The following is an 18,234-nucleotide window of genomic DNA, read 5'->3' on the forward strand; positions in this document are numbered from 1 at the left end:
CGCAATCACGGCCGGCGGCTGATCATCAAGATGCTAATGCTAATGCTAGAGTTAGCCGAGCAGCACAGAGTTTCCCTGTTCTGTTAAATTCCCCGACCCTGAAAAAGGCTTGATTTATTATTGTGATTTAATTAATATTAAATGTAATTTAGCATCAAATCACTGTGTTTGGGTGAATAATGTACAGCCGTGAATTATGTTGTGGCCACAGATCACACTTAAACACACACGAATACTTTATTAAAGTCATTAAACGTGCAATTATCTTGAAAAAAGCGTGGAAAAAGGAATTTAAACAAAAGCAAAAGTTCTCGGAGGAGATGACACACACACACACACACGCACACACACACACACGCACACACACGCACACACACACACACACACACACACATAACAATCAACACTGCAGATGGATGTGCACGTGTGCTAAACTAAAACGTGTCCAAATAAATGAGCTAGCGATAGCATTAAGCGCCCCCTAGTGGCTGGCTGCAGCTGTAGTTATCAAAGTGGGCGGGGCCCAACGTTGGTCTCATGAAGAGGCAGGATTGGATTCAAACATTTCAAACATCATTTGGCCCCCAAGGCCCCCCCGGCAAGCACACTTAACACCCGATGATCGGAGGCGCTCAAAGGTGAGCCCACACATCACTGTAATGTGTTGGGGGGGGGGCTCTTCTCTTCGTTCCTCATTAACGTTCATTAGGCGCTGTTTGTATCGCCTCCAGGAGTCGCCCTTAAAGCCCCCCCCCCATGTAGGAAAGGCGGCGAGGAGCCCCCAGTGTCGCGAGGAGCCTGTGATGACTTTGGTGGAAGCATCACAGACGTGTCGGAGTCATGTGACGTATCGCACCTACAGGAAGGGATAGCGTTAGCATGTGATGCGTGTTTATTTACACAGCCAGGAAGTGACATCAGGAGCCAGGGATGCGGCTCCTGAATGGAGCTAACAAATGCTAATAAAGCCCTCATGTGCTTTGATCTTTGAACCCAGATCGGTCAGTTGGACGAGGCCCAGCTCCCCACTTTGGTGATGTTAGCGAATATTTGCCCTCGTGAGTCGTTCCGGGCTGGAGGGATGAAAGCGGGAACGGTGAATGTTGAGGAACGTGGTGATGAGGGACGCGTTCATTCAGGCTTGTCTGAATCGGTCGCCATTAAAACCCAACATCAAAGCCCCTCTGTGTGTTCAAGTGTCTCCAGGCTGACAGTCGCACCTGAACTGACTCACGGACACAAACAGCCTCGTCACCTTCTTCCTGTCGCTTTAAACTCCTGTCGTTGCTTTGATCACAGCTTGAGCTGCCAAGAACGTCCCTTTGATGTGGCTAACCCAACCCGTCCCTCTACTGATGTTCTAGTTTAGGGCAGGGGGTCACCGACCTTGTTAAAACCATGAGCTACGTCATGGGTACCGAGCCGTGTGAAGGTGTGTGTGTGTGTGTGTGTGTGTGTGTGTCTGTGTGTGTGTGTGTTATTATGAATCTCAGCAATTGTTCACCAGACCCTTTCAACCATAAGAAACTAAACCATTTTAACCATTCATAAACTATGTTGAACCATGTTTTAAAAAGTTCTGCAACATTTTAAAAAAACAACTTTCATATTGAACAAATCTACTACAATTCTGCTCCAAATCTGTTCCATTTTATAAACACACTTTTTAGCTCCTGGGCCTTCTCTGATGGTGGGTCGTTAGCATTGTAGCATTAGCATTGTAGCTTTCATGACGCGCAGTGAAGCGTCGCTCCACAGATGCAACACACACACACACACACACACACACACCGTCCTTTCACAGTGGTAAAAAATGACTCTTCTAAATTTACTGTCCTCTCTTTGCCGTGTTTTTGGGGTAGAAAATTGCCCCCCGCTCACCATCTTCACCGCCCGCTAGTTTATTCTCCAGAAGCGCAAAGGTTCTGACCTTTGAACTGGGTCAGAGTTCACCTTCACTTTAGTTAGATTTTTAAAATCTATGTAAATGCAGGTGTGATATATAGCGGGGCTTTTAGGGGCTTCTAAAGTTTAAAGGGGGCAGGAATCAACTTGCTTTCTGCCCCCTCAGCAGGGTCATTTATTGAGCTCAGCGTTTATTGCCCCTATCCGCCCCGTCCAGGTGCACATGGGCACCCTAATTGTATAAAAGTGTAAAATTGAGCTTTCAGGCACTTTGATAATCACCTGCTCTGCCAAACGGCGAGGAGCCAGGACAGGCCCGACACCAGAGAATCAGCCGTCCACTGGACCGGTGAGCCGGGTCGGGGCGAGAGGAGCCCGGCCAGCGCGCGAGCCGGGCCCTGTCCCGCCGCTCCGGTGCAGGTCCGCGGGCCTAATGGAAGCTGACAGGATGTAAATGAGCTTTTAAAAGAGCTGCTGAAAGCTGCTCATTTTTCTCATTTAGTGGTCCAGTGTGTTGGCCCGGTCCAGTGTGTTGGCCCGGTCCAGTGTGTTGGCCCGGTCCCCAGCTGTCACCGCGCATCCCTGCATGTCAGAGCCGCTCCCATGCTAACACGCTAACTTAGCACTCCTCCTGTCTTTGACCGGTAACCAGGGAACCAGCTGCTTTTTTCCTTTACGTCCCCGACTCAAACTGGTTAATGGTTCTGACCCATTTAGTCAATAAAGTCAGTGTCTGACTGGTGGTGGGACAAAAGTTTGAACGTTAATAGCACCTTTCATGTATCGTGACGCTAACTTTCCCTGGCTTCATGTGTTGAGCCGCACCGTCGGGTCCAAACACCTCTGGGTGACTGACGTCGAGGTTCTGTTGAGGGTTCTGTTGAGGGTTCTGTTGAGGGTTCTGTTCAGATGATTACAGGAATCCTCGTTATAACCAGCTTCATGTTTGCAAACAGCCCCCGTCCCACACGCAAGCAATTAGCATTAGATTTATTCCGCTAATTGCGTAACGATAAAAGTGTCAGGAGCGGGCAGAGCTCCGGCATCGTCCTGTCGGTTCTCCCCGACGCCGCCGCCTCGCCCAGGCGGCGCCGGGAGCGTCGTTATGGCTGCTTTAACGAGCAGCCATAACGACTGGAGGCACTTCGTTAGAGTTAAATGGAGCCTGAACGCCTCGCGGACAACGAAGCGTCTCCCACACTGAGGTGGATCCGGGGCTGAGTCAGAACCAGAGGCCGACCGGTGCCTGTCGGACACGCCGGGGATGATCCAGTGTTCCGTGTGTCATGTCTGAAGCTCTCCTTTGATTTGCACGGTTGTCGTCATGGCGATTGATATAGAAGCGCAGTAGGGACGCCGAACACTGAACCCGATCGCACGCTGTTGCCTTCCAGGTTGTAACCGAAGACCTGGGCTGCGTCGGCGTTAGCTATGCTATAAAGGGCGGGGTTACGCCCTTTATAGCCGTGTCCAGTTCGCCACTGAGCAGCTTCCTGTCTTCCAGGAAGTGCCAGCGACCCCTTTGACCCCGTTCCCGTCGACAGGTCCGCTCTAATTAGCATTTTCACTCAAATCTAGAAGGAGAGGCACAAATCGCCGCTGTTTAGAGGCAACGCGGGGCAGCTAATCCCATCCGAAGCCCCCACTCGCCCGCTGAGGTAATGTTTTGCCCCGCGTTGCCCTAACCGTGACAGATTATTGGCGGCGCCGCGGTGGCGGGGGCCATTTTCCAGGCTGAGAGCATTGGCAGGGGAAGGCGTCCGTGTGTGGCGAGCAGCTGTGGCGGCCATATTGCGTATCGATCCGCGCTCGCTCCGCCGTGGCTGCTCCTCATTACAGTTATATCGTAAACAAAGAGCCGCGGTACGAAATCTGAATTAGCCGCTAAATGTTATCCATCAAAGCGGATCATAATAGTTGGTGCAGCGATGCAGTATTGGGATTTATCCGGGCGGGAAAGCGGCGGGAGCGTCGTTGCTGAGGCTTTACTGCAGCGTTCCCTTAAAGACGGGAACGTGCCGGAAAACCCACCTCTGTCCTCTCCCTCCCCACAGCCGTCGCCCCGGGATACGCAGCAGATGATTGGACCTCCACCACGTCCCCTCCGGCGTGGAGTCAAGGGGCTGCTGCCGGATTTCCTGCGTCCGTATAAATCCCGAATAACGGGGGGAAAAAATGGAGGCGAGGTTAAGATGTTTGTGTCTGTGTTTATTATATCAAAGGACTGGTTCCCCGTCAGGATCGGATGGATTCCTGCTCCTTGTTTGACGAGGTTCATAAATATTCCCTCTGGAATGTTGGAGGATCCTGTAGCTCACACCCGCATCCACCCGCGGGCTTCTCGGGACCTCCTCTCCTGGTCGGATAATATTGGATCCTGATTTTCCACGTGTGTGAAAGCGCAGAGAGGAATATTTGATGGGAGCATTTCAACGTTTGGGCCCGATCGTGAAGCGGGAATCACCCCACTCCCGTGTTTGATCCCACATTAAGAGGGAATATTTGAAATCACGTTGAGTAAAAAGAACCCTGGTTTTGTGCGGCGCTGCTAACGAGCTAATCACCTGGAGAGCCGCCGCGCCGCTGCTAGCGTCGTCAGGAACGCGGCTCAACAGCCCTTGAAAACTCTATTGGAAAAGCTCACGACCGTGTTGGTTCTCAAGCGTCTTATGGGCCATTTTATGGCGCCGCGGAGCCGCACTCAGCCCCCGCCGCTCCCGCTAGGAGCCCACTTCACGCCCAAATCACTTTATCAAGCGGAATAACCTCCTTTTGTTATTATTACCGGGGGCTGTGTTGGTTTGCGGTGCGGAGCGCCGCCGGGAACGCCGCGCCGGTCGTACGTCCTCACTCACCTTTGTGACGAAATGTCCCCGAAATACAGCCGTGGGAGCGTCTTCCCACCAACTCCAAGACAGATCGGATCAAGAGTGACCATTTCTGAGGAAGTGAAGAAAGGAAAGGATGGAAAACACCATCCACGTCTATAAGTTCTGTCTCCGTGCTGCCGGTAGCAGGGCTATGCTAATTAATAGCGAACACGCTAGCATTGGTGAGATGGAAAGGAAGGAAAAACATGCATTTCCTTGTCAATTTGACCCCCCCGACCTTGAAGACCGAGGCTTTCTAAACGTGTAGAAGATTTGCTTCTGTGATGTATTGATTTTATTCTTAAAATATCTCATGATTTAAAAACAAAAAGAAAGAAAAAAACCTCTCTGTAAGTGACTTCCTCTCTCTTCCCCGGGTTCTTCCCGACCGGAGGCAGGGAGAGAGGCCGGATTTGAGCAAACAAACACAAGCACCCCCCCAAAAAAAAAATCAAATAAATTAAGAGATCAAAAAGCCATAGAGAGGAAATGAGTCAGTATTCCACACCGTGTACAATACAATATCAGAGCAAATTAGCAGATTTCAGCGGCGTCCACTGACTAGCATGGATTTACAATGTTCAGCTGGCGGCAGCTCAGTCCTCCGCTAATCCCGACGGCGTTTTTTTCTCTCGTTGATGGTTCTGGTGACCTGCGGATGGCCATGGAAAGAAAGCGGCTACTGAGGTGTGAACAGAAAACCCGGGACTACAAGCCAGCGGTGATGCTAACGGCGGCGTCGGCTCACATCCTACGAAAAACTGCCATTTAAGTCCGATAAGCGTCTCTACAAAGGTACAACATATAAAACTGTTAAATATAGAATTTTTTCGGGCCTTTCAAAATACATTTAATGACGTTTCTTGGCTCCTTCTTTACAGACATCATGACCACTTCACCCCTCTGGATATATTCTCTGTCCCGACCGAAGCTACTGAAAAATGCAAATCGGAATTTTTCTCTTTAGATTTTTCTTCCCGTTTTTTTTTTTTTTGTTGTTTTTTTTTTTCCCAGTATACACAGTTATACGTATGTGGTACCTATATCTGCACTTCCAAAATACAGTGGCGGGCTGAGGCTGAGAGGAAAGGAAAAAAACAAACAAAAAAAAACCGTCTCTGGAAGTTTTAAAAGTACTCCTCGGATGGCAGACGCCACCGTGCACGCGGCTCAGTTCCCGTGGGTCCGCCGGTGCGCCGCGGCGAGTCGATAAAGTGGCGGCCTTTGGCAGGCGGGCCGCTCCGTGGTTCCGATTGGATTTGTTGCTTTGCTCTTTGGTCTATAAAAATATGGGAGGTGTTCTCCAGCAGAAGGCCTGTGCACAGCAGCGTGCACGCGCTCCGCTTCCTAATGGCCCGGCGGCGTGATCCAGAGCAACAGGATGGTCTTTTAATGATCCCGTCTTTTGCTCCGCTGCTCCTGGTTTAGAGGCTCAGATGCAACATGAAGAAGAAGAAAAAAAACACCCTCATCAGAAGCAGTTTGGCGTGGACGACCTCCGATTAGTCCCAAACCCGTCGGCGGGATTTATTCTTAAAGGCGTCTCATCCTCCGCGGGATGTTGGCTTTGACAGACAAAGCGGACGGGAGGCGGGACGGGACGACGGTTAGCGGGAGGAAGCGGTCACGGAGCCGGCGGAGGTCGCAGGAAATGGTGGTTTACAGCAGGTAGCGTGGCCGGCGTCCACGGGACGGGCGTCTCCGGCTCCTCCCACCTGTAGCTGCGTTACGACACCTGCGGACACAGCAACAAGAGACACGCCATGGTTAGCTTCAAAGCTAGCTCTGTTTCTCTGTTCTCTTTTAGCTCTGACCAGAGCCGAGCGGCGCCGTGGAGGCGCGGGGGGAGGGGCTGACTCCCCGTCACGGCAACCGCGCCGCCGGTCAGGTACCCGGGAGCGGATCAGCGGGCGCGGCCCGACATCAAAGCAGATCTCGCCGCGCGGAAACCCAGAAACAATGAATCCGCCGCAGACAGACAAATGTGGAAGCGCCGTCGCCATCTGGCCCCCGCCGGTCGCACAGCCAGCACGACGGCGGCGCCGGTTCCTCACAAGGCCGCCGCCGAAGTTTCATTCATAATCACGGGCCCTCTGCGATGTGGGCGGGTGCAGAGGGCCGTGGAGGGGGCGCAGGTGTTGGTGCGGTCCTTGAAGGCATCACAGGTGACGGCGTTTGGTGGAGAGCTGGTCTGATGGGCGCCAAATGAGGCGGAGCCATGGGGGTTTAACGCCCGCTGAGCTCCCCCCCCCGCATGATCCCGAACACATCAGGGTGGATCCACCTACTGTGGAATATTTTTTAAAAAGCCTTTTCTCTTATTTCCACACACGCTTCCTGATGGATCCTCATGAATCAGGTTTCTACTCCAGTTTTCCATTAGGAGGAACCAACAGTGGATGAATATGCGATGAATTTACCCCCGTGGGTTATTACCCCGGGCTTTACTGGGTCTGGGAACGGCCGTATTACTCTATTTTATATGGTACAACTGTGATAGGATGGGGTACGTTTGCGTGGGGGGGGCAGAGTGAAGGTGGCGCCTGTTCATGGGAGCCGACTATTCTGGCCTCGGGTTTGTGACCTTTGCGTGTTTGGCGACTCGTAACTCGCAGCGTTGGAATCGGGCGGGGCTAGTTAGCTTCTTCCAGCTGGAAGCTGAAGAGCGGGTGGGGGGGGGGCGATACTTGGCACAGCTTGCTAGCTAAATAAAGCATTCCAACATGCTGGGGTGTGCAAAATGTCTGAGATTTAAACTACAACTATGATCAGAATTAGCTTACGTGCTAGCATGTGACGGAGCGAGCTAACGAACCGTTTGGGACGTGTCAATATTTATCCAGCAGTATTCCATGAGGAACAATAGGTTTTCAGGAGGTTGCGGCTTTGATGTATTCGTACGATGAAACGTGCGACCTAGCATCGACGCGTACGCCCACCCGCTGCCGCCGAGCAAAATTAGGGATATTTCCACCGCTCGTAGCCAGCTGGGAGTCGGGAGCATTCAAAGAGGAAGTGCCTCGGATCGACCTTTCGCTGGGCGCTTATGAACTCTCACTGACTCCCTTCAAATGTCACGGCGAGGCGACGGGGGGGGGGGGGGATCAGATTGATCGCTGCTGCCACTTGGAATTCCTCATGGCGAGCGTGAAAGATTTGGATCAGGAGAACTCTCTGGCGTTCCCGGTTGATTCCCAACGCCCTCGTCTTAGCGGATGAGCGCTAACGTGGACTCGGTGGGAGCGACAGGTTGATCGGGGAACGGGGAAATTGCTCGTTACCTGCCGCGGAGTCGGATAGCGCCTGGAGCGGATGCCGAGATCAAAGCGCGTGAACACGTGTGCGCGGGCCTCCAGACGCTGGGGGTGTTGTGTCATCACCAGCCTTTCATGTTGTGTTTCTTCACAACCTCAAAGCAAACACAGTTTGGATTCAACATTCCAAAGTGGGATCTGAACCGGGAGGATCAGACTGGGAGAGACCCGCTCTGGTCACACACACCAGCGCAGCCACAGTCACACACACACCAGCCACAGTCACACACACACCAGCCACAGTCACACACACACCAGCGACAGTCACACACACACCAGCGACAGTCACACACACACCAGCCACAGTCACACACACACCAGCCACAGTCACACACACACCAGCGACAGTCACACACACACCAGCGACAGTCACACACACACCAGCCACAGTCACACACACACCAGCCACAGTCACACACACACCAGCGACAGTCACACACACACCAGCCACAGTCACACACACACCAGCGACAGTCACACACACACCAGCGACAGTCACACACACCAGCGACAGTCACACACACACCAGCGACAGTCACACACACACCAGCCACAGTCACACACACACCAGCCACAGTCACACACACACCAGCCACAGTCACACACACACCAGCCAGTCACACACACACCAGCGACAGTCACACACACACCAGCCACAGTCACACACACACCAGCGACAGTCACACACACACCAGCCACAGTCACACACACACCAGCCACAGTCACACACACACCAGCCACAGTCACACACACACCAGCGACAGTCACACACACCAGCGACAGTCACACACACACCAGCCACAGTCACACACACACCAGCGACAGTCACACACACACCAGCCACAGTCACACACACACCAGCCACAGTCACACACACACCAGCCACAGTCACACACACACCAGCCACAGTCATGACAACTCTTCTCCCTGTTCAGAACTCTTCCTTCTGGCTCATCAGAGGAAACTGAAGCCCCCGGGGTCGTGACCTCCACCTCAGCCTTTGTCTCCAGAGCCGAGGAGCTTCTAGGTGGACCCCACGTCTGCATAGTTCTGCCCTGATGATGATTGACCAGACCTGCCCCAGCCTCTGGTGGGACTCAGAACATCTGTTTGGTTCAATAATAGATAGAAAATGGACAAACCTTGATTGTTTCCATAGTTCCACCCCTCATCAGGACCTCTGGCCACCGAAATGGGCCCAGGATCCTTCAGTGATGATGCAACCAGCACCTCCCTTATGATATGCTATGATATGCTATATTATGCTATATAATGCTATATTATGCTACCAGACTCATAAAACTGATGCTTTCTGATGGAAAAGAACTGTTTAATCTGGTGGAGGAACGCAGCTCTGATCAGATTCATCTTCTCTCTCATGAACGGAACACTTTGGTCTCAGTCACGTCCAGTTTGATGTTTAAATTACAGCCTTGTTTATTTGGTTGTGGAACATTTCAGGTGCAGTCAGGCTTGGATTTGTAATAAAAGTAAAATACTCGTTTCCATACATGTTAAAGAATCAAGAGCAATGTTTTAATTTCTAATAGTTCTAAGATTCAGTCCAGGAGCGACGGTTGAGTCTGTCAAACCTGTTCTAACCTGACTGGATCCTGGAGCTCAGTGGCTCCAGTATCACCACTAACACAATAATACTGGTGCTGGTGCTGGTGCTGGTGCTGGTGGAGGGGACTGGTAGCTCAGTGTGTTGGGAGCTGGGCTGGGAAGCAGAAGGTTCTTGGTTCAATTCCCAGCACAGACAGAGCATGTAGAGCTCCCTGGTGGGAGGGGGAAGCACCAGAACCAAGGGGCATGGGGGCAGGTCCACAGGGGTCCCCAGGTGGTGGGTGCCACCATCAAAACTCAGATAGCTTTAGGTCTTCCCAGAAATGTGAAAGGGGTCCAGGACCTAGGACACATGGCATCATCAGCTTTTGTCTTTAAAGTCCACAACATCAAAGTGAACAAAGGCCCAGTACCACTAATACAATAAAACCAGTGCTGGTGGGTGGGCGGCGGTAGCGCAGTGTGTTGAGAGCGGGGCTGGGAAGCAGAAGGTTCTTGGTTCAATTCCCAGCACAGACAGAGCATGCAGGGCTCCCTGGTGGGAGGGGGAGGTGCCAGAACCACCACCAAAGCATGGAAGATGAGCTGGGGGCCATGGGCAGGGGCAGGCCCAGGGGGGGTTCCTGGATGGTCATCATAACTGTCATAAATGAAGCCCAAAAATGTGATGGGGGACACACGGCATCATCACCTTTTGTCTTTAAAGTCGACAAAATCAAAGTGAAGAAAGATCAATGTTTTAATGCAGCATTTCCAAAACTTCCAAGATTCCAACAGCTGAGTCTGGCAAAGATGTTTTAACCTGTACAGGAATGTCCTGATGCCCCCCCCTCCATGCTCTGACTGGGAATTGAACCAAGAATCTTCTGCCTTTGAGCCCAGCTCCCAACACACTGAGCTACCAGCAGCACCAGTATCACTGTATTAGTGGTGATACTGGAGCCACTGAGCTGAGCTCCTGGACTGGATGACGGCTTCAGGTCCTCCCAACAAGCCCAGAAATGTGGCTTCATCGGGGGGTGGGGGGGGGGGGGGCAGATCTAGGACAAGATCTAGGACACACCGCACCCTCAGCTTTGGCCTTTGAAGTCCACAACATCAAAGTGAAAAGACAAAGACACCTTAAAGTAAGCTGCAGGTCTCCAGTGACTCTTTATTCTATTGATAGATGTCAAACATTCAAGAAACCAATAACTGAGTGGTGGGACAGGACTGTTGGGTCCACTATCAGGCTCAGGGCCTCGTTGGACCAGGAAGCAGGAGTTGTCTTCTCCAACACTTAATGAGCTCCCCCTCCTCCCTCTCCTCCCCCTCCTCCCGCTCCTCCCTCTCCCCCTCCTCCCTCTCCTCCCCCTCCTGGCCCAGCAGCTGCCTCTTCAGTGGTGATTCTGTTCAGGTGCTGGATGGACCCAGTGGGATCAATTACCAATGCCGGTACTGATCCAGAGTCACGGGGGGGGTGCAGCAGTGAGGGGCGGGGCTTCGAGGATCCCATCACATACAGACACTCTACCCAGATGGGGGGGGCTCAGAACGCCACATCGAGCACGTCGTCCCTGGCAGATGTAGAGACGTGTAAACGCTGCTCCAGGGAGGCGGAGCCACCGGGGATGGTCGCGGGTAAACTGCCCCCCCCCACCAGGACACTCAGCCACTTTTTTAAACGCTCGCTCTTTTTCTCCTGCTAAGATCATCTTCATCTGGTTTTTGTCCCTTTTGTCCTGAACCTTCTACCAAGTCCTGGTCCTAATCCCGACCAGGACTTGGACCCGTTTCTGTGGAGGCGACGTCTCCTTCCCCCCTGGCCTGGGAACGGCCACCACCTCCATCCCGGATGCCCGAGCTTCTCCTGCCCGTGTGGCTCATCTTCAACATAAAACATCTCGACAGTTTGATCCCACATCGGGTTTGGTCCAATTATCGCAGAGAACCAGATAACAAAAGAGCCCCCCCCCCACCCCCATAATCTGCTGCCTTCTCCTGACGTGAGGCCACGTGCGGCCACCGTGTGGCGCTGTTCTACACCTTTACCTGCTGAGTGGGTCTGAATGTGGTTATTTACGTGTCACATGACTGCGGCGTAAACATATATCGGCGCTCTCCTTCTCTGGCCGAGGCGCCCAGATAATGAGATCAACGACACAACACGTGCGCGTGCTTGGATGGTCATTCAAGACCATGAGGGACAGCAGGCATCTCACATGCACAGTCGCTAACGTGCACGAGGTCACTGCTGACGTTCATGTATGTAGCGTTAGCCTAGCCGCTGCACGAAGGTTCAGTTCTGTTCCGCTCTCGTCCGGCAGGGACGCTGGAAATCCACGGCTGCCTTTGACAGACGATCCGGGCGGACGTCCTCGTCCATATGGACGTCCACCCGGCGTCCACCCGGCGTGCACTTTGGCGACATTATGCAGAGAATTAAGCTAAAGTGCTTCCCGATCGACACTCGCTGGAGCGTCCGCGCGTGCGTTCCCACCGCTTCATTAGCAAACCCGAGGAGCTCGTTGGCGGATTTATAGCTTGATACGGCTCATCTGAGGAATTCCATTTTCTGGCAGGTCGATCCTCGAGAGGCCAAACGTGTCACTTGTATCGGCGAGACTGTTGATGATAAAATAAATGACGCGCCTCGTGGCCTGAGCGGAGCCCCCCCGCCCCCCCCCCGCTTCTGAAAGATGCTAATGAACGCGAGCCGGCTGCAAACATCGCGGTCGGACACATCAATCTTCATACGTTGGAGCAAAAAAAAAAAATCTATATTGTGTCTTTATTGACAGCGGCGTCTTGTGGGGGGGGGGGGGGGGGGGGGGGGGGGGGGGGGGCAGAGAGATAAGAGACAGAGGGGGAGTTTAAGCAGAAGCTCGACGACGGCTGCTGAGGCGAATGCCGTTGTTTTTGTGGGCGGAGGGGAAACATCTTGAGCATCGGATCTTCCTCGCCGCCCGCCAGGTGGGAGGAGTCGTCCCCGACAACCGTCTCCTCCTGGTCGGAGGACAGAACGCAAACCCTCCGACATCCGACCGAGCCGGGCGCCGCTTCCTGACATTTGTTCAGAAACACCCTCAGTCGGATCGACTCGGCTGGGTTCCCTGAAGGGGCCGCGTCTGTTTGCCTCCACTGATGTTGCACAAACACCTGACGGACGGGTCGGACATGCTCGCCGGAGCGTGCACGGCCGACCAGCGTGCACGGCCGACCAGCGTGCACGGCCGGCTGCAGTTTAGGTTTGGCTTTAAAAACACAAAAAGGAGCTTCAGGAAACTGTTCAGAATGAGCAAAAGAGAGGAATAAACAGCGTTTTCGCCTCCTTTTGGCCTGTAACAACAAGTTTATGTCGTATTTCCTAAATCCACTCGAACCTTTACGGCACTTTAAACAATTTTGAGGATCTGAAGAAGCGACCTCACTCCAGCGGCTCCACGGACGCCTTTTTTTGTAGAGGAAATAGAGAAAATGAAGCAAGGCTGCTCGCGTGGTATTAAAATCCTTGACAGTGAAAGCTGCTTACACACACACACTCTCTCTCACACGCACACACACACACACACACTCTCTCACACACACACACACACACACACAGATGCACCGACTGGCACAGTTGAGCGTGCATAGCTGTTCGGCCATTTGAGTAGCTGTCACCGAGCTTAAAGTAGCCAATGAAGCGGGCGAGGAATACTTGTCATGTCCTTCGTACTGTCAGCGTAAGCCGACGGAGGGGCGCTTTGACTGACACGCTAAGTACACAAGCGCGCCGCCGCACACGGGGTCCACCCCCGCTTTCACGCGAGCAGGAATAGCCAAACCGCTAAAATGGCGCCTTTATTCACAGGTGACGTGCACACCGAATTGGCTGGATCAAGGCAACCAGGATATAACAGCTGGATCTAGCTTTAGCCCCCTGGACGCTAGCTGTAACTGGGCGCTAGCCGTAACTGGACGCTAGCCGTAACTGGACGCTAGCTGTAACTGGATGCTAGCTGTAACTGGACGCTAGCTGTAACTGGACGCTAGCTGTAACTGGACGCTAGCCGTAACTGGACGCTAGCTGCCCGTGCAGGTGACTCACGTAGCGTCTGTCGTGGCGTGCAGCTGACCGCGAAGCCGTGTCAGCATGTGTCGCGGCATAAACAAGTTAGTCAGCCGATGACTCCGTCATAACAGATGCATTAACGATGCCCCCCACCCCCACTTCGCCCCCCCCCCCCACCCATTGACATTTGGAGATGCGCCCGTCGTGTTTCGTGTTGTGTAACAGTTTCTCGGTCGAGACCTCCTTAATTGCCGCGGTGTCGCACGCACTAGCCGGCTCTGTTTACTTCCTCTGAGCGACACAGGCGGAAGTGGTGGTGGTGGGGGGGGCTGAGAAGAGCTGGGAACGGGGTATGAAGTGGAGGGAGGGGGGGGCACGGACGGGCGGCATCGCAGCAGCTGCGACATCTGCTGCCGTCGTTAACATTAAAACTAGTCCGTAATTTAAAGTAATCGCTAGAGAGGCAGAAGTAAAGTGGCTACACGGGGGTGGGGCGGGGGTGGGTGGGGGGGTTCAGAGGGATGAACCGGGTTTCGGCCTGTTGCGACGGAAACAGTGAGCTAGCTGCAAAGCAAACGACCAGAGCAGCTTAAAATGAAGCAACAGATGTATTATTAAAACTATAGGCTGCAAACATGCATTAGCAGGTATAACGGGACCTATAGCGGACGTCATGTGACATAATGATGTCACAGCAGAGACTCTCCAGCCAATCGGCAGCATGAACCCACATCATTCTCTCCCAGCCGTTTTCATCGTTACGGCGGCAGCAGCACTTTGTCTGTTGCTGCTAATGCATTATGGGGGGGGGGGGGGGGGGTAATCAAGCTAGAGCTTTTTTTATATATATCGCTGTGTCCAAATCAAATATGTTTCAACCGTAGAGATGAGATCTTACACCCACTGAGTAGGGGGAAACAAGAGGTGTAAATAAGAGGTTTGATGTTTGCGTCGGGTTTGTGACGCTAAAAGAGTCAATAAAACAGTCGATTTGGTGCTTTGAGGGGATCCCGCCACCTCTTGATGGGCTTAACTCACCGTGGTGGTTTTGACTCGGCCTCCAGGCTGCGTACAGGTCCATCCGGATTTATTGACCAGCAGGTCACAGCCTTCGTCCTCCAAACACGGCACCATCTCGCACCACTGCTTTTTCCGAACGATTCCAGCTGCAGAGAACAAAGGGAGGAGGAGGAGGAGCGTTAAGAGAGGTGCGGATTCAACACGGCGGAAACTGGGAAGGGAGCGATGGGGGGGGGGGATGAGTGGGGGCAGGGAGGAAAAAGACACTGAGGGATGGAGAGTACAGTGGGACCTCTACTTATGAATTTAATTGGTTCCAGAAGTTGTTTCGTAACCTGAAAATTACGTAAGTAGGGACGCGTTTTTCCATGTAAATGCCCTAATCTGTTCCAAGCCCCCAAAAATTCGGACATAATTTTTTTTATAAATCATAAAAATGCATCAAAACATGTAACAAATACATGTTACAATTAGATTACTGCACAATAAATGTAGGAATTCAGTGCAAGGCTTCTCCAGGAACAAAATGAACTTTATTACAGGCTAATCTTACATTAGCCGTCATTAGCAACGAACGTTAACACTTGTGGTAACACTGCCATCTAATGGACAAACATACGAACACCCACAATAAATAAAAGTTAAACGATGGCGACGCTAGGATACACACAAACTTGTACATATTGACGTCCCTCCCAGCCAATAGGATGACAGGAAGATGCTAGGCGATAGCCAATGGCAGCGCAGCTACAAGCTAGTTTGCGTTCGCTAAACTCCGCGAGCTGCGAGTAGCAGCGGTAGCGTATTTTTGACCTTCGTATCCTGAAATTTCTTTCGTAACAAGAGGAAATATTTTCCTGTTGAGACGCTCCGTAACCTGAAAAATTCGCATGTAGAGACGTTCGTAAGTAGAGGTCCCGCTGTATCAGGAGAGGAGGATATCTCACACTCGTTTCTTTGGGGAACACTTTCGCCCCAAACGTACGGAGCGAGATCAGCGGCAGCGATTTATTCTCTCGCCAACGTCGCCAAACACAAGTTTGAGCAAGTGTGAAAGTAGCACAACGATCTTCATTCAGCCTCCTTTATTTGCAGTTTTCATCATTTCTGTTGCCTCCACCGTTAGCTAACCATGCTACATAGTGTATCAGTCAGCCAGAGAGGGGATTAAAACACACACACACACACATACTCACAGTTTCCATGCGTGACCCTGAACCCCTGAGGAAGATTAAAGAAGGCGGCAGGTGCGTCCACGCTAGCGGCGCTGGTCTCTACAGAGGAGGGGAACCAAGATGGATCCTCCCATGGGGGGGGGGGCAGCATCAATTGTGGGGCATCGACTCCAGAGCCTCTAGCTTCCGTTGCTAAGGTGTTCCTCAGGCCTGCGTCGTCCCTCCCCTGCGTTTCTCGTTACGAACGCAGCCAATGATAAACGGAAATGTCGGAATGAGGGAAAACGTTCTGGAGTGAGGAAAATTTAACGTTGACAGTCGACAGGCGCCCCCGGCGTCCCGAGAACGTCAGCGTTTACTGGGCTAATCTCCAAGATTCGTTTGCGGGTTGTTTCCCATTAATGTTTGAGTGGCGGTGACTCGCTCATTACGCACGCTGACTACGTTACCCAGGGTGCCCGTGGGGCACCGACATCCCCGACATGCACTTCCCTAAACCACAGAGGCCTCGGAGCCGCGTCACAAAGACAAACCTGTGTAAATGCAGCAGACCAGAACCAAGCTAGCAACATTTTCAGCACTCCGTCGCTATCGGCAACCTCGTAATTATGTCTCTCGAACGATCAGAGGTCCGTTTCCGTGGAAATGGATGTTCCTCATCTTTAACTCATGAAAGAGGCAATTTTGCTGGGTTCTTTTGGGGTTTTAACACATCAAACTTTAGCTTTCCGCCTGCTTTGTTCTGATTTGTTGTGGAGAAATCACCAGTGCCAAAGACAAATTTCCATTTTATGGAAATCTGAAGGACCAGAAAGTTCCGAATTGGAAAATGGGGCTTTGTAGCTCAGTAACGAGGCAGTATTGAAGATGTGGAAGGACAGTGGCTGGCGAGGGGATCACAGGTGACCTTGACGGAAAGGTCAAAGGTCATTAACATGCTTCTCCTCACGTTTCAATCAGAGCTGATGAAGCTGAATAGAGATTCCTCAGCATAAAGCTTACGCTAATGCTAACATCGGCGCGATGGCCTGACAGCAGCATCGTACGGGATCAGAGATCAGAGGTGCTAACAGAGTTAGCAAAGCTAACACTGCTTTTCACCTCCGCCTCCGGACCGTCGGGGATCCGCTAAGACAGATCCAGTCCTGCTGCTCTTCCTACAGATCGTCAACAAATCCATTCAAATGAATTTTCACAAATGTCCGGTTTGCACTGCTAACAATGCTAACAGCGGCACATGATTAGCATACTTGTGTGTCCCTCTGCGTTCAAACAATTAATGAAACCCTGGAAATAAAGTCCACGACTCTTTTTCCGAGGAAAATCTCCAGGATCTTTAATAACTGTATCTATTTTCGCCACTTCTTGCTTCTTTTGCTCCATTTTCCAAGTCATCAAAACACAAAAGAAAGGGAGGAAATGAAATAAAACCCTCTTCCGCCGAGCGGCGTTCCTCTCATAGCCCCACCCGTTAGGAATTCCGGGGAGTCCGACCCCCACAATGTCCTTTTTCAGGGACCCTAATCACGTTTCTCTGGTCACATGAAGTCAGACGTGATTTGTGGGTAGATTAATTACCCCCCCCCCATGTTGATTAGAACCAGCTTCTAAGGCGACGGACTTTGAACGTCTGACGCACCTGTAAAGCTGCGGTTCGCTTCAATTCCATCACACAGGCTTCAAAACGTGACCCAGATTCCGGGCGGGACAACAAAAGCCGAGGAAACTTCCCAAACAACTTTTCACAGCGATCCGCTTCCCTTTGATTCCCATCTGTCTGCTCCACGTCTCCTGCTGCCAAATCCGAGCTAAATTAGCTAAATTAGCTAAACACCAGATTCCCGCCTGCACCAGGAAAACCATCCACCTTCGCCCCCCCCATGAATTGATGGGGACAGCCGCCCTGATTTCATATCTATTGAAAGGAATGGGGCAATCTCTGGTGAACATGTGACCCGTCCAATAACTGGGATTTATAACCCCCGCCCCCCCCCTTCCTGATTCGCATCGCTAACAAAACTCATCTCCGCGCAACATCCAGGAAGATGGCGAGGCTATCTGCCGCCAGTGGACCGTATCGCAGGCGCTGTGTGTGGGCAGGAGCGCGCCACAGGACTAAACACACACACACACACACACACACACACACACACACACACACGCACACACACACGCCGGTGGTGTGTAAGGAAAGTTATCAGCTGTGGTTTCATCAGCGGGAGATAAGGAGCAGAGATGGAGAGAACATTATTACACCCTCCATGGGACACTTATCTCTCCACCAAATGGTCCATCATCCTCATGTCAACAGCCAGCTCCGCGGCCTAATAAATTCCCTCTAATGCTTCGCC

At 52.1% G+C, this 18,234-nt stretch overlaps 1 protein-coding gene and 1 long non-coding RNA gene across 6 annotated transcripts in view; one reads left to right on the forward strand and one right to left on the reverse strand.

The window, feature by feature from the left end:
• The window catches only part of LOC105417777 (uncharacterized), a 90,600-nt gene extending 80,992 nt beyond the window's left edge, over nt 1–9,608 (forward strand). For all 4 annotated transcript variants that reach the window (XR_003885732.1, XR_003885729.1, XR_003885730.1 and 1 more), the window contains 3 exons: nt 5,448–5,570; nt 5,657–6,541; nt 9,025–9,608. This is a non-coding gene — a long non-coding RNA (uncharacterized lncRNA). The remainder of the gene's footprint in view (nt 1–5,447; nt 5,571–5,656; nt 6,542–9,024) is intronic.
• tafa5a (TAFA chemokine like family member 5a) overlaps nt 5,056–18,234 on the reverse strand; it is a 72,417-nt gene continuing 59,238 nt past the window's right edge. For both annotated transcript variants that reach the window (XM_029825552.1, XM_029825553.1), the window contains exons 3-4: nt 14,727–14,854; nt 5,056–6,510 (exon numbers count right to left, since the gene is read on the reverse strand). In XM_029825552.1, the coding sequence (XP_029681412.1) occupies nt 6,502–6,510; nt 14,727–14,854 (137 nt within the window). In that variant the 3' untranslated portion in view covers nt 5,056–6,501. The remainder of the gene's footprint in view (nt 6,511–14,726; nt 14,855–18,234) is intronic.

The sequence above is a fragment of the Takifugu rubripes genome, chromosome 18, assembly GCF_901000725.2.
Source record: "Takifugu rubripes chromosome 18, fTakRub1.2, whole genome shotgun sequence".
Lineage (NCBI taxonomy): Eukaryota > Metazoa > Chordata > Actinopteri > Tetraodontiformes > Tetraodontidae > Takifugu > Takifugu rubripes.